The 23,061-nt window shown below is 35.8% G+C and overlaps 1 protein-coding gene across 4 annotated transcripts in view; it reads right to left on the bottom strand.

Moving 5' to 3' along the window:
* eys (eyes shut) overlaps positions 1 to 23,061 on the bottom strand; it is a 1,117,243-nt gene that overhangs the window by 793,321 nt on the left and 300,861 nt on the right. For all 4 annotated transcript variants that reach the window (XR_014132762.1, XR_014132763.1, XM_081769320.1 and 1 more), the window contains exon 6: positions 14,920 to 15,033. Coding sequence is in view for 2 of the 4 variants with exons in the window: in XM_081769320.1 (XP_081625446.1) it covers positions 14,920 to 15,033 (114 nt within the window). In the remaining 2 variants the exon portion in view is untranslated. The remainder of the gene's footprint in view (positions 1 to 14,919; positions 15,034 to 23,061) is intronic.

The following is a 23,061-nucleotide window of genomic DNA, read 5'->3' as shown; positions in this document are numbered from 1 at the left end:
TATTTGTTTACTTGATATATACATTTGGTGACTACATGTCTTATTTGTTTCCACAATCCGCCATATTGCATCCGCCATTTTGAAGTTTTTCATTTGGATATCAGATTCGTATTTAGCAACCCCCAAAACCTTTATTTACCCAATTTCAGCTCCATGGCTTGATTTTTCTTTTTCTATCCGCCATATTGGATCCGCCATTTTGAAGTTTTTCATTTGGATATCAAGTTCGTATTTAGCGACCCCCAAAACCTTTATTTACCGAATTTCAGCTCCACGGCTTGATTTTTTCTTTTTTTTTGTCCGCCATATTGGATCCGCCATTTTGAAGTTTTTAATTTGGATATCAAAATCGTACTCAGCGACCTCACAAACCTTTATCTGTCAAGTTTCATGGACATGGAACCACATCTTCCAAATTTGACCACATTTTCAGGGTTTCTGGACCACTGTGCATTCCTTTAAAGTTAGCACCGTGATAGAATGGAGTTATGACTACAAAAAATACTGAAATATAATCGAAGTTAGATTAAATAATATAGAAAAGTAAAAATTATCTTAAGTAATCTTATAAAGTTACCGTTTTATGGCAGGAAAGTGTTAAAATAACAGAGCCAGAATCATTTTAGTTAATACCAGTATGTTAAAATCGAGTATTTATTTTATGGGGACCCGTATCTTCCTTGTCCTGTGTAAATTTTTGTAAATTTTGAACCCATTAGAAAAAAATCTTTTGTTCGGAAATATTGGCAAAACCCGGATAATGTACTTTAAAAACTATTTATTCGCCTGATGCTAATCTTATCTGCTGTAACGTGTGTGTAGCATCTATACATACAACGTATTTCGCTAGCAAGAAAAATAGTTAAAGCAACATCTTTGAATTTTACTTTTTAGTTTTCTGATATAAATACCTCTTTATTATTTGTATATTTTTCGAAGAACTCAAAAAGAGAGAGGATTTTCTTTACATATACACACATACACCGCATAAGTGCGTAAATTTGAGCAGCGACAAATATATTAAAGAATTTAACATGTGAAACTTCCGTTCGTTATTCTTAAAGACTAGCAGAATACCCGTTCTTCACACGGGGAGAATAGTTTCATTTTCGGTATAAGGAGCATCAAAACTGTCACCAGTGAACTTAGAGACCCCAAAACTATGAGTTTGACTGTAGTATCAGTCATTTTCACTTACTATTACATGTCATCCTCTCCCTTTAGGAGTAATAATGGGGGCTGAATTTGGATTTAAACGGCATCGGAAGTGTTACTGTTGATTTCAGCGACTCTAAAAACTATGGATTCGATACTATTATCGGTCATTTTCGATCATTTTTATATATGTCTCCGCCTCCAAGTTGCGGAGATGAATTTGGATTTAAACTGCATCAGAAATGTCACTGCTCATACAAAATGCAAAATACAAAAGAATCTTGAAATTCGGTTAGGGAATTTTTTGTAAATTTTCACCCCTACATTTCCCTCAGTAATTTTCCCACCCGTTGGCAACACTGCAATGTAACTTACACCAAAAAATAGCGACACTCCTTTTCTAAAATACAAGGCCTTAACCATATCAATCGGATAAATGGTATTTGGGCAATAAATCACTAGCAGAAAATGTAGGAAAATGCCAAAAATGGCCTGGGTCCGAAAGGAATAATCACACGATTTTGCTCGTATAGGTACAAAGAAACAAACGATTTGTAAGTTACGAGGGCTTCGACTCAAGTTCTATTGATTATTTTAATAATCTTCAACATAAATCAATAAATAATAGTTGCCAGAAAAAACAGACATTTGAAAAAAACATGAAAAAGAACGATGTTTTTTATTGAAAAAAAACTTCACAGAAAAAAAACGTTTTTTTACAACACTATAGTTTCTTACCAGCATTGTATTCTCTGATAAAAGCACGTTCCACCTAACCGGTTAAATTAACAGACGTAATAGCAGGTTTTGATTTGACAGCAATCTCATTGGTTCTTTCAAATACACTTTACATCCTGAAAAGTTGAATATCTCGACGGCAGTGCTAAATATACAATAATTGGGCATTTTTTTATTAATAACCATTTGACTTCTGAACTGTGAGGGTTCCGATGCTTCGAAATCAAATAGTTCCAGCAGTGAGAGATACTGCAGAAGACAATTTTCAGCAAGATGTACAACACCGCACAACGGTGTAAATATGCGGCAATTTCTTAACACGGAAATTCCTAAATAACGAATTTGCAAAAGGGGTGAGATTGGGTGGCCCGCTCGTTCTCTGTTCCTCTGATTTATCGCCACTATACTACTTTTTCTGGGTTTATCTAAAACTCCGAGTATTTTTTTCTATATCAAACAATACCAACCACTTTGGATAATCTTCGTCAAAGGGTTGTTGATGAAGTTGCACTTATTCAACTGAACGTCACCAGGAATGCAGTATTTGTGTTTTACCATCGAATTGCTCACTGCCAGACCAAGAAAGGTGTGCAGTTTGAGCGTATGTTGTGAAACATCAGTTACCAATTTTCTGCCAATTTTAGACAACCAAGAGAGGCAAAGGGACTCATGATAATCAAGTTCTTCGAAGAGAGAAAAAAAAAAACGGGAAGAGACTACGTGGCTGGTAAAACGGAATTTTCAACGAAGTTAGGGTTATGTTAAATCCAAGTGTATCAGTCATCCCCCCCTAACAATTTAACTGAACTTTGAGAACGTATTTAAGAAGCAGATGAATTTCCTGCCTCTGGAATGTAAAAAAGAGTGTGCCCTGAATTATACTATCAAACTGATGTACGTTAATTTACAAACCGCCCTCATCTTGAGCAGCTTTGACAAGGAACATAACACGCATGTGTTTATAAACAAAAAAAATAATTTTGAGTTTCCTCTAATTTAACATAAGCTGCATGTCATTATGACTACACAAACTTGAGTTACTAACCTTTGAAATCGTGAAGATCGTTTAAATAGCCCTGTATATCAATAAAGTTTCTTTGCGCTTTATCCAGGTTTTGTAAATTTGTTCTCCTGTGAAATCTCCTTTGTCATTTGTGCTTTTACGCACTAGTGTGAAATAATGATTTTATTTAATCTATCCATGTCACGTGATATTTAATAAACATATTGGTCTACTTGACCTTTACAATTCTAGGGAAGATATTTATTGTTGCAAAACACAAAATCTTTCTTTTCCATATCGTAAAGGTCTACCATGGTCGCACTGAAATGTAAATGGAAGCAATTTTCTTTTATGCTAAGCCTTTTAAAATATTGATCACATATTTCGTGCCTTTTAATTGCACGTGTATTTCTCCAGTTATTTAGTTTATTATCAATCCCAGGTAGTGTACGATGATATTTCTTTTTATGTGATTACAGCGCCATCTAGGCGGGTAGCGAAAATTACTTAAAATAAAATTTGAGTATTTTCGATCCCAAATTCGAGTCTGCAACAAAAATAGGGAGTTTCCATTTAAAACTTTCAAGTTGGCCCCTGGGGTACCACGATGGGACTCATGAGGGCACTTGTTGTTTACAGAATTTTAGAGGCCCCTGACATGTGTACATTCTTACTGAAATAGATTTGTCACATTTCTTGTTATTTCAAAAGTATTTCAGGTCGCAAAGTTAGGGGACTTATTATTTATTTATTTATGGGGACATATTACCATGATATTTATTTATTTATTCTTTTTCTTTCTTTCTTTTTTTTGCGATTACAGTGCGATCTATTAGAATAACAAAAAAGTGCTTCAAGCAAAAGTAGCTTAATTTTGATCGCAAAATCACAATCTGCAATAAAAATAGGGGTTTCCATTTGAAATTTTCAAGTTGGCCCCTCGGGCCCTATGATGGGACCCCTGGAGACACTTGTTGTTTACCGTATTTTATAGGCCCTTGACATGTGTACATTCTTACGTAACTAGATTTGTTACATTATTTGTTATTTCGGAAATATTTGAAGTCGCAAAGTTAGGGGACGTACGTACGGATATTCTTTTTTTTTACGATTACAGCGTCATCTATTAGAATAACGAAAAAGTGCTTCAAATAAAAGTTGCTTAGTTTTGATCGTAAAATCAGAATCTGCAATAAAAATAGGGGATTTCCATTTGAAATTTTCGAGTTGGTCCCTGGGGCCCTATGATGGGACCCTGGGGGCACTTTTTGTTTACAGAATTTTATAGACCCCTGACATGTGTACATTCGTACGTAACTAGATTTGTCACATTTCTTTTATTTCGGAAAGTTAGGGGACGTACGTACAATGATATTCATATTTCTGAGATTACAGCGCCATCTATTAGAATAACGAAAAAGTTTCTCAAGTAAAAGTTGCTTAGTTTTGATCGTAGAATCAGAATCTGCAATAAAAATAGGGGGTTTCCATTTGAAAATTTTAAGTTGGCCCCTGGGGCCTTATGATGAACTCCTAGGGGAACTTGAAGTTTACAGAATTTTATAGGCCCTTGGCATGTTTACATTGTTACATAACTAGATTTGTTACATTTTTTGTTTTGAGGTCGCAAAGATAGGGGACGTGCGTACGATGATTTTTTTTACGATTATAGCTATGTATACGAATAAGGAAAAAGTGCTTCAAGTAAAAGTTGCTTTGTTTTGATCGTAGAATCAGAATCTGTAATACAAATAGGGGGTTGTCATTTGAAATTTTAAAGTTGGCCCCTGGGGGCACTTATTGTTTATAGTATTTTATACGCCTCTGGCATGAGTACATTCTTGCTTAATCATATTTGTCAATTTTTTTGTCATTTCGGAAATATTTGAGGTCGGAAAGTTAGCTGAGACACCCTGTATTATATATTATTATCAGTTTTATTATCAATATTATTATCAGTTTTCTCTTTTGTTTCTTCTTATTCCCAAATCTCAATTAAATTCCCTAATGTTCGTGAATTTTATTCTTCAATTCTCTCTAACAACCTACCCCTTGAATTTGAAGTCCATTTGTCCAATTCTCGTTTTTCTCTCTTAATCCTTCTCGTATTAATGTTCTATTCTCTTTTTCTAAACCTTGTACCCCTTCCCAATCTATATCATGTCCTAGCTCCTTCGTTGCTAAGCGGTTAGAGTACACCTCTTTGGGGTGGGAGACCCGGGTTAGATTCCTTCGGAAGCTCATGTGGTTCGGATTCCACGTTAATCAATAGGTGCACGTCTCATATAGCCGCAGTGCTGAACGGGAAGTTAAGCTTAAAATCAACTCAAGTATGTCATGTCCTGTTTCTTTTACATGTTTATATATCACGTTATTTTCTCTTTTAAGTCCCATCCTTATATTGTTTTATTATTTCTTTAAGCTTATTTTCTGCTTCTCCGATATACAGGGTGTTCATTTATTATGTAGCCAAAATTCACTGGTGAAATCCTCTCACCTAAAGAAATAGAAAAGCCCATATGGACACAGGTCGAAAACCGCGTTGTTTCAAAGTTATACGATGCCGAAAACGAAGAAAGTGTAAATTTGAGGCTGCCTAGCTCGAAAACTATAAGACATATTAAAGGCGGTTAAATAAATTTCAGAGGAACTAGTACACTCTCTATCTAAATATTCATGTTTCAGAGTTAGGTTGTACCGGCGCAACGAATTTTATAGAATGGGCTGGGGTATCGGATCCCTAAATTAAGCACGTATAGGAAAAAAAGAACTTATGTTTTGATAGAAAATGTCTAATTATAGGTTTATTAAGCTGTTACGTCGTATATATGAGTATTATCATTTGTAAATTTCACATTATTACTATTTTAATATCTGCAATTATGGAACCACACATAGCACAGTTTAACATCAAAGAAAATTGGTTGGTAACATTTGCAAACCAAGTTCTAACAGTTAATATCAATTTATAACGGCGGTCTAAGCAAGATAAATGTCATACAAATAAAAATGATAAGCAAATTTGCAGAGATACAGAAATCCGAAATGCTGTGAAAACGAACATCACGGCAAAGGATTCGAAGAAACTTTTTAACGAAGAGCGGGTGTAGCATGGTACATTCACTGACATCCCACTTTTTCTATCCAATAGTAGATACGGTAGATATTACGAGTAAATGATGTGAAAGAAATGGTAAAATAAAAAGTTGGAAAGAAACGGGATATCTGAAGTAAACCCATTAACACGATGTCGTCCACCACAAATTTACGTATTAAAAGAGTATACATATTTCTTCTGAACTACTACGCTGAACAAAAATCCAGATAACAATAATAATAATAACAGATGCTCGATGTGTCATCCGTCACCGTCACTGTACGAGTACTGATTTACGTACACGATTGGAACACATAGGGGTATTACGAATCTTCGCAAATCTATCACGAATTCTTTGCTCCAATTCATGTATTTCGTTTATTTGTGTTTTGCACAGTATACTTTTGAGGTGTTCCACAAATAAAAATCCAAAGGATTTACGTCAGGAGAACGAGGAGGCTGCTGTGTGGGTCCTCCTCGCCATATTCATCCGTCTTGGAAGTACTGATCTAGAAATACACGAATGTCTCGCAGAAAATGTGGTGAAGCACCATCTTGTATAAACAAAAGTTGAGACTTTCTCGAGAAAGGAACATTTTCCAACCATTCCGGAAGATTTCATTGAAGAAATTGCAGGTATGTTGTACCTGTGAGACGTTGTGATAAAATTTATGGCCCTAGAAGTTCGTTCCCCAATGTGGTTGCCCACGAATTAATCGAGAATTGATGTTGGTGTCGGGTAGGTAAATTTGCGTTAAGGTTTCTTCTGCCAAGTGGTGTTCGTTCTGGATGTTGACAACACCATCTTGCTGAAACCTTCATCAGTAAGTATTATTAATGAAGGAAATAGAGAGTTTTCTACACACTGATTAAGATACCACTCGCAAAAGTGTCTTCGCAGACAATGGTCTCTTTCTTCTATTCCTTGCACATGTTGCAAGTGGAAGGAATAGAGTTGTTCGCGAAACACTTTCCACACGGTTTCATGTGAAAAAAACTTCTAGCGTTGCTAGCTTTTTGGACTGGTACAAAGATATTTAATTATCTTAAAAATTATCTCTTCTCGATCAGGTGTCGAGACTGTCCGAAAGCGCCCAACTGAATCATATATAGCATGCACATGCCGTGTCGATAGCAGTAAAGGTATTAAGATAGGGAAGAACACGATTAGCAAAATATTCATGATATAGTAATTGTGCTTCATGTCGGTTATCATAGGCACGACCATACATAAGATGAATATCTGCCATTTCATTAAATGTGTATTGATGACGGATGACACATTTCTAATTATTATTGTTATCTGGATTATTGTTTATCGTAGTACGTAGAACAAATATGTATACTCTTTTAATACGTTATAGTATGTAAATTCGTAGTGGACGACATCGTGTTAATGAGTTTACTCGAGATGTCCCGTTTCCTCCAACTTTTCATTCTATCATTTCTTTCATCATCATTTACTCGCAACGTCTGCCGTATCTACTATTGGAAACAAAAATTGAGATGTTAGTGAATGAACCATTACACCCGCTCTTCAGTAAATAGTTTTCTTCTAATCCTTTGCCATGATGTTCGTTTTCACAGCATTTCGGATTTCTGTATCTCTGCAATTATTTGTTTATCATTTTTGTTTGTATGACATTTATCTTGCTTAGATCACCGTTATCAAATGATATTAACTGTTAGAACTTGGTTTGCAAGTGTTATCAACCACTTTTCTTTGATGTTAAACTGTGTTATGCAATTATGGTTGCATAATTGCAGATATTAAAATTAGTAATAATATGAAATTTACAAATGATAATACTCATGTACCCGACATAACACCTTAATAAACCGATAAAATATATGTTCTTATTCCCTATACGTGCTTAAATCAGGGTTATGATACCCAGCTCAGTCTATAAAGTTCGTTGCGCCGGTACGATCTAACTCTGAAACATGAATATTTAGATAGAGAGTGTACTAGTTTCTCTGAAATTTCTTTAACCGCCAGTAACATGTCTTATAGTTTTCGAGCTAGGCAACCTCAAATTTACAATTTCCACGTTTCCGGCATCGCATAACTTTGAAACAACGTGGATTTCGCCCTATATCCATATGGGCTTTTTTATTTGTTTAGGTGAGAGGATTTCACCAGTGGATTTTGGCTACATAATAAATGAACACCCTGTATGTCATATTACATTTCTTATATCTCACTTCATATACTACTCCTTTATCTTCTTCTTTTATGTCCTTCTCATTCCTCATGTTCATAATCACTTCTAGGATTCTTCTTCCTCCTTTTCTGTAAATGTACACATCTCCTGTTCTTAATAAGTTCTTTAGTATGTCTGTCTTTTTTCCAATGCTCTCTATCCCATGCCATTTTCTCTTCCCTTCGTTTGTCTCTTTTCTCTGTCCTTTCCTTCTGTTCTCTTTGATTCTACTTTTCTTTACATTCTTTAGGTTATAAATATTTTTCTCTAGAAGATTGTGAAACTTTTCTAGATCTTCTTTCTTTTTCTCCTCTTCACTATCTATATCTTCTATTCTCCTTCCATATTTCTTATGAAGTTCTTTCTCGTGCTATTATCTACGTCACTTCTTTTATGACAGTAAATCCCTGCCGCACATTCTTTGTTATACTATCTTGTATGCAATTTTCCTTCTTTTCTTTCTACTATCATCTCCAAATAGTTTTGTTCTGTTGTATTTTCTACTTCTGTTTTCAGGCATATCTCTTTCTCTTCATCTTCAATCCTTTTTACAAACTTTTTCAGCTGCCTTCTTGGTCCTTTCCAAATTCCTAAACAGTCATCTACATATCTGCAATACAATATTACGTTCTTTTCTCCTTCTTTTATCACTTTCTTTTCCTACCTATTCATTACTATTTCAGACAAAACAGGACTTAATTTCGAACCTATATTTAAACCTTCTTTTATTTTTACCAGTTTATTACCTATTGTGCAAATGCTATTATCCCACACCATTTTTAAGGCTTTCACTATTGTTTCTTTCTTCCATTCTCTAATTTTCCTCTCATTTATTTCTTCTTCTATTACTTTTATCATATAACTCTTTTAATACTGGTAAACATTGCTTTAACATCCATACTGCAAAGTCACCATATGCATATAGGCCCCCTTCCCTCTCTCTCTTTCTTCCCTTTGAACAGCAGGGATTTTTGGAAAAATCTATTTCCATACCCGCAAAATACACACATTTTTAAAGAATAAGGACAAAGTTGGCGAACACAGCTTGTCTAGGAACTGTTTAGTGATATATTTTGTTTTGAAATAGAGTGCATGAAAGGCAATTGTTTGTTCTGAAAACAAATTACAAACATCAAAGTACCAAAGCACATTGTCGGGACCCTTTGGAGAGGCCCGGTCTCCTTGCCCCTTTCCCTACGATTTCATTCTCTAACAGAACTTTCGGTTCGTTTTTAGTATGTAAAGGTCTGGTCTCTCTGAAAAAGTCTTCAATCTCGCCAAGAAAAACTGGCAGTATACATTTATGTTTTAAAATAACCTCTATTTCCTTCTTCTTACTTCGAACCTTTTTTTTTTTTTTTTTTTTTTTTTAACCCATTGTTGTTGGCTCATTCTTAGTACACGCATTAACATAGGAACATCAAAAACATCCAACAAAGTTTAAGTAAGCAATTTCCTTTTATAATATTAAATGTTACTAAGAAAAACAAAAGTGATATCTGAAAATTTTAGCACTCTGATCACCTGCTGGAGGTGATCACGCATAAGGGGCCGTTCATATATTACGTAACGCTATTTTTGACCACCTTTTTCTCCCTCCTTCCGACTTGTTACGTAACACTTTTGATTTTTGTTTTTTCACCAATTTTGCTTATTTTGTGGGTTATTAAACAAGAAACTATGTTTAATGGTTGTATTTTGAACTTTTAATTACAAAATGCTTGTATTCTGAATATATTTCAGTGCTTCTCGCCAACAAATCAAGGCATTAGAAAATGACAGTACCGTAATAATATTTTAACTCCAAAAGGTTGTTTAATTAGCCAGTTTTAATTCTTTAAAACTGGACACTTGTTTTCCCAAGGAAATCGCACTCATCTATTTTCGATTTGTTAATTTACCACGGGAAGGATAAGTGGATCACAATGTGTAGTGCATTTGCATGTACATTAGGGGCAGTGGGGCTTCAAAGTTGTGAGATGGCCAAAAATATTTCCTGGAGCCTCCTCTAATTAGAGTAATATTTTATGTTCAAATTCAAAATCTAGCTAAACAGAACATTCAATTACCAAAAGTAACAAAACAATAACAAATATAGTAAAGATAGAGTAATACAAAAAGTACGTACATACAACAAACTAAAGTTGTCTTTTTTTAAAGAAAAACATTATTTACGTTTTAGTTGAAAAGGCGAGATGCATGTGAACGTTCTTCGACATTTCTTGCTTTCCCGGTAGGATTGTCTGTAGCACAGTTACGCTTCAATTTTATACACATTGTTGCATATTTTTCGGCATTAAAGAAACGCAAAGGTGGACCATTTATAGATACAAAAACGAGCTTGCTAAGTGTTAGAATCTGCATACGATTCCTCAGATTATTCAATGTTTGATTCATAGCATTAAACCCACGTTTACATTCTGCCGTTGATATCTGTATTATTTTCACAGCTTTCTTAATGTTCAAAAATAATACACATACATAGGTTTATGATTTCATATATAACTACCAGAATATTGATCGATATAAGTATGTATTCGGTTTACACCGGTGTAAAATGCACTCCGCGCAAGAACGAACGCACAGCTACCATCAACTCAACACGAGAGAATACTAGAGAGCTCATCCACATCTAACTTGCTGCGAACAACTCTAAAGTCCTGACCCTGTCTATTTCTTTTGTTTTTCGTTAAAGCCAAATAGAACTTATATAACTCTTCGATTGTTTGAAAATCCAAATCAACCGAAGTGGTGTATTGTCAATTTAATGCCAGGCCCTATGTGGCTACGCCCAACGAGCAATAAAACTTGATGTCCCAAACGGATCTGTCACGGCAACAGCCACAGACAAAAAACAAATATGGCACTGACCCCGCAAGCGCGAATGTATAGTAACTTGAATTTCCTCTATACTTGTAATTTTCCCCATTGCCTTTATTCCTTCTCAACAACCATTCTATTCTAATGATAGTGTAGGTTTCCAGTGTTCTCCTGAGATCAAATTTTCCAGTTCTATTCCTTTATTAGCTATTAAAAAAAGACTACTGTACATGACAACACAGACTTGTATTCATTCTTACCTTTCGTTGGGGAGGCTGTAGGATCCAAAATTTCAAACATATGTTCACCGCAAGAGTAATAAACATTTCTTCCTTCTGTAATGTGATGCACGGGGAAAGAGGGAAAACTCTAGTCCACTTGTGCTTTTGCTAGTACCTCAATTGTTTCTTTTCTTGCCGGCGGAAGAAGAAACGCATTATTGATATATTGATGTCGGGTCTCCGAGTTTGAATGGTAAGCTTAAATATCAAATCTTTTTCTTCATCTTTGCTGACAAAGAGGAAGGGGGCTTTGCAAATATACTACAAACCTTGAAACAACACGCATCTTTGGTTTTGTTTTCTTGCAAGATTCGTTTAAAACTCCCCAAAACGGTATTTTTATGCGAGTACCTGGCACAAACAAATACAGCCTCTACGGGAAAGAAGAAAAGGAAAGTGAGACAGAAGAAGCGTCATCCAAACTTAGAAAACAGAATAACAGTGTGATTTTAAATATTTTCCATGATAGAGGAACTATGTACAGAGAGGGGGAAAACCACCATCCCTGTTTGGGACGACATTAGCTAAACCAGAAGCCGGGATGATTTTTCCAGAGGGGGGGAAATTCCAGGCATCCCCCTTACAACACTGGCACCCATCCTTTTAGGTTACCTAGGATTGGCAAAGAGAAAATACTGCCGAAAAATACAGATGAAACAGGATATAAATAAATGGCATCGACCTCATTTTCCAAGATGCTTCGAATATTTTAAGTTTGCCAGTGCGGCAATGCAAGGAAATTCTCTTTCTCGTCGACAACAGATATAAAGTGATTGCACACGTGAAGGAGCAGGGACATCTCTGAGAGCAAGCTTTCGATATCTTCTTTCGACTTTGGACTTCAGTTTATCCCTTTTTAAATTGTTCTTGTCGTAAATCAGTGCCAGAATCCAAATAAGCTCGATTTCACCTGAAATACTCAAATCTAAAAAATAATTTTTAGAAAATAGTACGAGATGAATATCCGACGAATTAGGATTCTGATACCTTATTTTGCTCCAAATTGTAGATCGTTCCGTCGCGAAAAATATTTCACGAAATAGAGTTTCTTCTGTTTCACATGCGAAACCCGTTACAAGAATATAGCGGGGTAATGATTCAAATCTAAAGTGAATGATATTCTCAGAAATAGCAATACGAGTGGGAACTCGAGGGCGTTTTCAAGCGGTGGTTACGATCACTAACAGCTACCCCCAGAAAAGTGTGTGCCGTAAATGCAGTGCTGCAATAGCTACAAAACGGAGTTTTATTGTAGTGTAATACACAAAGTGTTCCTCACCAGTTATGCTGGTATCTAGTAGTGTCCAGGGGGCGGCTCTAGGATCTTTTATACCCTAGGCGGAAAACATGTCTGCGCCCCCATGATCTCCTTCTGCCCCAAACTCAAAGTGAAGCGTTGTCACCCCTAACATTTTCACCAATCATCACATTGTTACCATTTTTTATGTATTAAATAAAATAAAACTTACTCCCAATGCCTCTCTCTATCGTATTAATAAGTAATATATACGTCAATTATTTTTTAAAAAACATTTTTATTGCTGTGGCATTTGGAATGAAATTTTACTATTATAATCACAGGGAGACAGGAAATTAAATTTTACTGTAATGTACACCATGTCGACAGGCTCGTATCCATGGGGGACATGGGGGCCGAGCCCCCCTAAAAGTTTGACAGTAGGCTTGCAAATGGACTATAATATGGTGAAGAACTATAATATGTTTGGATCCCCCCCTACATTTTCGGGCTTGCTACGGGTCTGCATGTCGATGTCCATCGTAAATATAAAACAAAATTTGGTTGTAATTGTTTCTAAAATGATTTCATAGGAAACGTGATTAGTGACTGCAATATGTCCAAAAATTTAATTTTTGCCTAAAAGGAAATCAGAAGTTAGGTATTTTATAAACACCTTGTGTCTTGAACGTTATACGTTAATAATTTATACGTTAGTAATTCGTCTAACCCAGTTTCTTAATTCTAAACTAGTTTCTAAATAACTAGTAGGCCTATAGTTTCTTAATTCATTTTTAGTTATTTTGAATTTGTGTAGTTACTCTGTCAAAAGCTGAGTAGCTTAAAAAAATGTCCACGTCAGTTGTTATCTGATTATATAAATTTGGTGCTCTGTGAAAGAAGGGCCTTTGAATAATCGACAGTTTAGGGCGGGAAAGGTGGAAGAGATGCGTATTTGGAGCTATACGGATAGGAATGTGAAGGGATAATACTTGAAGTAGGGCTTCAGATCTTAAGTTTCCATTGACTACGTTATGTAAAAACTTTAGGTCAGCGACATTTCTGCGAGAATGCGGAGTCTGAATATTCAGATAATGCAGATCTTCTTTAGTCATAGAAAGAACAGCGGTGACATGGAAACGTACTATGGCCAGATAAATGTTCCCCGCTCCATCTAGGTGAGCAGTAATCGATCTTGGGTGATTACACTTTTCATTAGCTTCCTCCTCCTAAATATGCAGGGCGCTGCCGCACGTACGTTTCGGCTAATGTTGATAAATCATACGTAAAAATAAAATAATACCTGCCATTCCGCCTCTAAATGTTTCCGCCCTAGGCAGCCGCCTAGGTTGTCTATAGGGACGAGCCGGATCTGGTAGTGTCTTCGAATCCCTTCTGCATGATTCAATTTATATAGGCTATATGTTCGCAATTCTCGAAACGTAGAAATATTATTTATTTGTAAAATAGAAAAGAACTGAAAAGTATTTGTTCCAAGATTGCATATAGACCTGAGAATAAAAATAAAAATTACAGCAAAATACATGCGTTACATAACGAGGACGTAAACCCCCTTCTGTCCCCTTGTCAACTTCGTAACCCAAGTTCGAAACCCCCCTCCCCCTTGCTGCGTTATGTAATATGTGGACGAACTCTAACACCTTTCTTAACTAGATCCATTTCATGATCAAATTAGAAGAATGTTTATTTATTTCTACATAATCAGTTACGCTAGATGTGTGTAACAATGCTGGAACTTTGTGAAATGAAACCCGAGTAAAAAGTTCCTGATTCGTAGTTCACCCACTGGAAATACACCCAATGCGTCTATCTCGTGAATGAGATAGGTTAACAGTTTGATACTAACTGTAAGTGGATGTGTCGACTTCCTGAAGAATCTCATACATTGGGACACACATTTGAACCAGGGGTTACGTATAATCTTTCTCGCTACTCCTCGTTAAAATATCCGGAATTACATACCACTATACTTCTGCACAGCATCACTTACTAACCAATCGTACATGAAGTTGAGTACTTGGTTTGGTTCTATTCTTCATCTCGAACTCGACGCCAGATTTGTCACAAATTTAAAAGTCATAAGTAGTTTTACTGTTTGTTCATTTACTTCTACATGAAAATAAAGCTTAAAAATTTCGAATAAATAAATAAATAAATAAATAAATAAGTAAACTGTATACAGTGAAATTCATAGCTGGTTCGAAACGTGCACATACATTTCAGTTACACAATCGACTTTTCTGAAATCATTATTATGAGCTTAAAAATAGTGAGAAAAAAAACTCTTCAAAAATACGTAATTTAAATGCTTGCACATTAATTGTGTTCTTTAACATGTCTAAATGAATAACTAAAAAAATTACCTTCTTTACATGCGCATACATAATCAGCATGTCGGTCCAAACAAATACCTCCATTGAGACAAGGAAGGGAAGAACATTCATCTACAGCTAATTCACAATATTTACCACTCCAACCTAGACAACAATACATAAAACATAAAAATTATTAACCGAATTAAACGCAGAAAATCTTTAATAATCATTGCTTATTTTACTGCTTAATGTGAATTTGCACTCAAGTAACGAAACAGGGTAGTGACAAAAATTACGGGAAAGAATTCTATGACATTTCAAGGTTTTCTGAACATTTTTTTTTTTTTTTTAATTTACCCTGAGTTGTAATAAACCATACATATCACATGTAACTATCCCATGTTCATGGGAGAACAAGACCTAGAAAACATAATACAAAAGTAATATATTTCTTCCCTAATCAAGCAGAACAACGAAAGCAAATACAATGTACTTTATTATGAAATTACTGAACACTTGCTACGAGATTTTCTGTACAAAGGAAAAAATTAAACAGTGGTGGCTCTAGAATTCTAAAACAGGGAAATAACATCGGCAATGGCGATCAAACTAGTTTTGTATCCCCTCCTTCGTCGCAAAATCATTCCCAGCTTTGGGGCCTCCAGTGATGTCTTACTTTGAAGATTTATAAAATGCCGATATTAGGTATAAATCGAAGCAATGGAAGTGTTACAAAGAGTTTAAGTCCAAATTACTAAAAACCCTATGAATTCAGAATCACACATCTCGATCAACTACTTACTCCTGGTATTCAATCCAACACGCCCCTCTTTCTTCTCCCCTCCTTGTCTAAAGCAGTCTATCTGACATAATATACTCTTTCCATTCAGGGTGCCGCGGTGGCTCAGTGGTAGAGCGTTCACTTCTGGTGCTAGGGATCTCGGGTTCAAACCCTGCTCCCGCCAAGTGAACTTTGTGGTGGACAAACACCGTGTGCGTGGGTTTTCTCGGGGTTCTCCCGTTTCCTCCCACTTTCTTCATTCCACCATTTCATTCATTACTCATCATCACCGTCTCCTTTAGCCTAACCGGCATAACCGTGGGACGTAAAACTCAGAAATTTCATTTCATTTTTCTTTCCATTCAGCAGGAAAAAACAGGAACCATGTTTACAAGCTTTATAACTTTAAAACCGTCTCTTTAATTCGTTTGTCTGAAATGCCTTTTTAGAGCCTGAAATAAATAGTCGTCATAAAATCTTCCCATAGCTTATTTGAATTTTTTCACTTCTTCAAAGATTGCATATGTCATCAAGCTAGAAAGATGCTCCTTGTGAAATCTATGGAAACTGTCAATGACGGCAGTAGGTTTTGTGCTTCAGTCTAAAAACTATTGACAGAAATAACTGTTATTTAATGATTCATTTCATTTCAATTCCCAGTAATAGGAAGCAAAGGTTCCAGGGGAGTGATTTGGGCACGACAGGAATATTTAACTCCCCCTCCTTTGAGTTTAATAAACACATCTTGTTTGAACAGTGTACAGTAATCCGCTCATATAAAAAATGAAGTTCTTATGTCGGCGGAAAATCCCCCTGGAAAAGATCTAAGATGACGCTGCTTTTAGTAACAAATCTATAAAGTTACGATATCACATTGGTAGAGCGTTTACATTTGATTTCAAGCGTCGAAGGTTTGATCCCAAGCCAAGTGCGTTCTTAGTGGACGACATTGGGAAAGAGATTCAGATATGGAAACAGAGAGGGATGATTTACATATCCAAGTTTAGAACTGGAGAAAAATGATTGCACAGCATTCTTATTATGATGAAATTTATAATATTGTGAAACAGAGGAAGTAAAGTTTCCGAACTGCGAGGATATCATCAGGCAGTTGTCGAATTAAGGTGGAAAACTCTTTCCAGAGCATCAGATGAATGCGATGGGAGAGGAAGATCTTAAGATCGAGGAATAAAAGAATTAAAATATCTTCACCTTCCGAGATGGGTTTCCGAACCACGGATCTCTTAGCTATTGAACCACGACTTTATCCATTCAGGCACGGAGAACTCTACACGTTATATAATTTTTCTTCAGCTACGTTGAGAAACTAATAGAATCAAATATTCCAAAAATTGACTCAGTGGGTGCGCTGGTTACATTGAACGTAGATCTCTTGTAGCTTAGTTACAGAGGGCATAATGAACTTACCTTAGTTCAGGAACACTTTCTAAGGCAGGAAAAGTTTGCTACTACTGTGTTAATTGATTTATATTTGATAGAACCGTCTGATAAAGTAGTGCTAAATCACCTTTTGCGAAGCTTAGTGGAAAATGAAACAAATCGTAAACATGTTAAACTTTCGAAAAGAAGTGTTTTTTTAAAAAGAAAAAGCAATGGAAATGCGCGTAAGAGTGTCATTGGATGCGAACCTATAACTTCAAAAAGTAGTGTTTACATAATTGTTTGTTAGATGAATGGTTATTGTAAGAGACTACTACATGGATGGGCCTAGGTTCGAATCCCGACCGTTCTTATTGGTTTTGCTTCTTTTAGCTACGCAGATACTATGGATTCCAGAGGTTGAAGTTTGAATTAAATGTAGTCGCAGTTAGTTTAAGTCGAAATTATTTTCAAATATGGGATTTGTTATTATATGCTTTTCTTTAACTTACGATCTTTCAACTTTGATATTAAATCTTACAATCTTAATTTAACTAATTTCTCGACGTGTTTTATTACAAAATTCATGAACATCTAACAGAGGGCGTACAATATTATCTACGGCAATAGGAGGAAAAGCCGCCTTCTTACGTGACGTCACATGAAGCACGTTCCGTTGAAACACGTAAGTAAAGCTATCATTTTGCTTTTGGTGTGCAAATGGCGCATTACAAAGGTTCAGTTACAGGCTGTGTAATTGCTTTAATTGAGCATGCGAGCAGAGCTATAGTAAAGCAGGCGCAAGATATGGTGTTAGACGTGCAGCAGCACGAAGCTGGTGGAGGAGATATGCGAAAATAGGAGATATAAGACGTAAAAGAGGAACTAGGCGACAAAGAGTTTCCTCTGCTCAAGATGACCAGAGGTTAATTGCCCAATGCCGTGAGAAGACTTTCATGTTTGACCGACAGTTACGAGAGGAAACCAATTTCCCAGGCGATGTTACGACTGTCCGACGTTGTTAAGGAGTGGCTAACATGCTTGACGTGGTCTTCGCGTTTGCACAGGTAAATATTTCACGTGTGTGAGACGAGCTCGGTTTTACAGACGAAAAACTATTTTCCAGTGCAAACGTCGCACAGTGGAGTATTTGACCCTAAAACCTAGACAAAACTCGAAAAAATAAAATTTGAAAAATACATAAAATACGTTTATTTCTTGTTCTTCGATAACTGACGGATCTTGTAAACATAAATTCTATTATTAAGATAAGAAATGAACGTAAATAAAAATTGCTGAAGTCATTCAATTTTTCTCGTCAAGCGATTTTAAATTAGTAATTGTATTAAAATCTTTATCAACAAAAATTATATTGTTTTACACGTCATTGACAGAGGTTTTAATTTCATGATATGCGAATATTTTAGCTGAAGTCTTGGTGGTTAAACATGTAATGAGATGTCAAGAACGTATTGCAAGAAAAAATATAAAGTTTACAAGTTATGAAGTGTTTTTGTTTATGTTCTTAGTCTAGTTGATCGATGATTCCTTTTGCATTTAAAAGTTCAATCTTTTGTTAACTTAGTCCAAGAACATAATTTTGACCAAAATTGCCTCATTAAAATAAAAAAATATTTATAAATTATATCTAATTTAGTTTTCACGTGAGTACAAAGGAATTAGAGCAGTTTCCTGATATAAATCTATTAGTTTAATCTTTACTTCATTGAGTTTATACAGAAAAAACAGAATTAATTTCTTGAAGTTGGGTTTTCATGCACATATTCCATAATAAATGACACGTACCGAACCTTTTAAGTTCATAAACTGCACCATGAATTATTATGCATGAAATTTGTTGTTTACCCTTGTTTGGATTGTCTGTCCTTCATAAAAGGATCAGGTTTTCGAATCAATATTACACTTAGCGTACAAAATTCCTATTAAACCATGGTAAGCGAAATCTGAAGAGAAAACCATAGTTAGAGAGACGAAGAAAAAAATTCAAGCCAGTTTTAGGGAAGAGATGGGCTTGTTAGTGGACGTCCCTAAGCAAGGCTATGGCAATACCGACGATGGGAACACCTCAAGAAGGTTTTCGATGGCCCCGAAACTGCTGCCCGAATAACTGGTGTTCATTTGAAATTGATAATAATAATAATAATAATAATAATAAAAAAGACAAAATAATTCTGGAGACAATTTCTAGTAGTTATGAAACAGACGTGGAGAAATATCAGAACTTCGCTACTGCCACTGCAGAACTTTATGTAAAACTATATACTTGGTACTCGATGAATTCAACCCTACATGAAGTTTTAATTCATGGCCTGGCGATCATAAAACATTCTAACTAGGTATTTTGCTTATTGGGCACCTCTCAGAGAAGACAGCTGAGGCTAGAAACCAACATTTTTGAGTTTATTATAGATTGAACTATTCCAGGAAGTTTTCTCGGAAACAGTGCAACAGGGATGTTCTAAGTCGTCTTTTACTTACTTGAGACCCTATTTGAGTTGTTTGAGGGAACGGCCTATGAAAAAGAGAAAACCGTTCAGCAAAGGAACACTGGAACTACTTTTACCGACAAACCCTTCTGTAATTCATCATTCTACTGAGCCAACAGAAGATTATCAAACAGAAGAAGAAATGAATGACAAGTGATGACGATGATGTATGTGAGTGTGATTAAAGAACTAATATCTGATTTGTATAACTAAAGTGACAACAATGATTGTAAGGTGACCACAATATTTCTAACATTGGTACATTATTTATGATGTAAGTACATTGTCTTACTATCTTACATATTTTGTATTTTCTACTTTTTCGAAGGTTTTCTTATTTATTTTTCTTGTATTTGGTTTAACACGTTTAATAGTATATCTTAAAAAAATGTATTGCTGTTTATATTTTATGTTTCTGTTACTTTTATCCATTACTTGATGTAGAAAATGTTAATTAATAGGGAAACTAAGAATTTTCTCTTAAAATGTTTCAAAGTATTTACTATAGACAGTCTACAGCAATAAAAAAATAATTAATACACCCCAGATAGCACGAATACTTGCGGCAAATTTTTGCTTCGTTTAGTGGAGAAAACAATCTGAAAGTTTGCGAAGGCAAAATTTCTTAATATTTATTAAAAGCTTTCAATATGATCTGCAAATTTCCGCTGATTTATAAAAATAAATTCACCACTGCAATTAATTTGCATCTTTTTTGAAAATACAGCGTCGAAAGTTTGCCGTCACAAACAGTTTGCAACTCTGTAAAAAAAAACTTGTTTCAAAAAGCTTGCTGAAAGCAAATATGTGATGATATTACCGAGCGCGCGCGCATGGTACCCAGAATTCACTGCGCTACATCAACTGTGACAAAACAAGCGGGAAGTGAGAATCGAGAAAAACCAATACATCAGAGGACTCCAGAATAAACTCACTGGTCTCTTATCAGATGTTTTTATTGACCCAGGCAGCCTGACGTTATTTTGTGAATATGTGTGAGAGTAAGTACAGGGATATGATCGTTGAGTAAGTAGATAAATTGCGATATCCTTTGTCTGTGCGTTTATCGTTCGCAAGTTTCTTATCTTTGGCAAGTAGCTAAAGATGTTTAATGCTTGCCACTAAGAAAAGACGGATCCACATTATAAAAATTTTGATATTGCATAAAGTTAGGTTTCACTTTATAAATTTGCAGCAAACATTACCTGATACATTTGCAGCAAACATTACCTGATACATTTGCAGCAAACATGATCTTGCGATCGTGAAAACACTTTCTGCAATGTTGCTGCAAACCTTTTAATATTTTCACCAAATTCATCAGCTCATTTTCGGAAATTTTGTCAAAGAAAATTTGCACAAAATATTTGCAGCAAAATCCTGGTAAACTTTCTTGCTGTGCAGTCGCAAACATTTCGTTTGTATTGGCAGATGTTTTCATTTTCTGAGGCAACTTTGCTGCAAACTCAGCCAGCGTCAACTTCGTTATTTGCATTGAACTTTCGGCAAATTTTCTCATTTGAAAAGGCAAGTTTGTTGCAAACTTTTTAGTTTGCCTTTGCAAATTTTTAAACATTTTTAAAAAGTTTTCTGTGCTATCTGGGACAAGATAATGTAATTTCACTGACTGTTCAAAACCGCAGAACCAGCTTTTGGCTATAATGTATCTTTAAAATTGTAGATAAACACAAATTAATTTAATTTAATCGATTATTTGATTACACTAAATGGTAAATCTTTTTGACCGGGTTTCAAGACGAAATACTCCATTGTGCGTTGGGCCAAAACGTGTTTATCGGCTCCAAGATATGTCTCTGAATACGTTTCCCGTTCAGGTCGAATGGAACATGTAGCAATCCACTGCTGGGCATGGATATGGAAGGCTGCAAACTTCGGTGGAATCTACAGAATCCCTGGTCGCCTAAACGCGTACAAGTATGTGGAACATCTGGACGAAACGCTTCCGGAAATGAAAGTTCATGTAGGTCAGCGGCGTAGCGTAAGGGAACGCCAGTATGCCCGGCATCCCCTGTTAATAAGAAAAAATACGTATTTCATTATATATAAATTGTTTGCTTGTTATTATCACAATTATTCCCAGTGCAATCTTCTGGATGCGCTCTCTCGCCGTCTCCCCCTACTGTGACAAGCGGAACCCTACGCATGCGCGTCACTCAGATGCACATTTTCTGTCTTTCCTCTTGTCGGATGCTATGTTCCTTTGGCATCCAGGCCTACTGCAAGCAACGTGGTTTTCGTCTGCTTTCTGTAGAATGCGCATGCGCAACTACTTCCTTACTTATTCTTTTCATCCCTTGCAACTCTACATTTTGCTTTAGATATACGCTGGCATATTCAAGTATTTCCAACTCTTATCTATTTTGAACTAAGCTATAGTTTCTGTACAGAGCGTAGGAGCGCTATCAAGGAGACAGAACAAAACAGAAATGGTTAGTTAATTGTTTTTTTGAAGCATATAGGTTATGTAAATAATAGTATAAGAATAGTTATGCTTTAATCGTAATTAAAGGCAAATTATTAATCTTCTTCATAAATACACAGTATGTCTAGTGGCGTTGCCAGAAACTCTTTGAGGGAGTTCACACACACAAGCATAAATATAAAGCATTCTGTAGAATCACGGTCACCGATCTGGTAGGTCAAGAGAGCCAGCTCTGCCCGCCCCTCGCAAAGATTGCTTGTGCCCTTCAGTCACTGGCACATATCCCGGGGAGATGAGGGGAGCATGTCCCCTCTAATCTCGGAACAAGGGGACTGTGTTCCCTAATAATCCGATTTGAAATTGTGAAGATTTGTATCCGACTGCCACAAAGGAAAGTGAGATGAAATTGATGTACCTTGACTTGTTTCATTAAAAAAAAAAATCGTATTCTTTAATATTTCATTGTCATTAATTATTGTTAGTCTATTTTCAACTATTTGTTTAATTCCTGTATTGTGATCATCATAATTTTGCTCAAATAAGAGTATTGCCGAGTTTTCTCGTCATAACGGTAGTGGCAAGAAAAAGCTGAGACAATTGCTTATTGGCTTCTAACGTAATCCATGCATTTGCTTCTGTATGTCCCATTAGGCCACCAATTAGGGGGCCTCCCTTCTAAATTTTTCATAACCCTATATTTCCCCTCGGAATAGCTATGTATGGCTGATTGCAATAATATTGAATCGCGCAAATGACTAACTTTGGCATCCCCACTTCGGAATACCACGCTACGCTACTGATGTAGGTGACGCATATTCTATTGACAACAAGGCAATAGCTCGATACATAATTCAGATGTGATTCAGACATGGCTGCAGAGGCAACCTGATATCGAAATAGTTGCAGGTTTTTATATAATTTCCCGCTTTTTCTCAGCTTCTAAAATTCCCACTACGTTAGCCTTAAATGAAAAAGAAGTGGTGGAACGAGTTATAGACTGTGAATTTTACTCAAACAATTTATCACCTCTTTGCTGCAATAACCGTACGTTTCCGAACAGTAATGAACAAAAAGACTGA

This window comes from Thermobia domestica, chromosome 8 (assembly GCF_964235325.1).
Source record: "Thermobia domestica chromosome 8, izTheDome1.hap1.1, whole genome shotgun sequence".
In the NCBI taxonomy this organism is placed as follows: domain Eukaryota; kingdom Metazoa; phylum Arthropoda; class Insecta; order Zygentoma; family Lepismatidae; genus Thermobia; species Thermobia domestica.
This window is presented reverse-complemented; position numbering and strand designations above follow the sequence as displayed.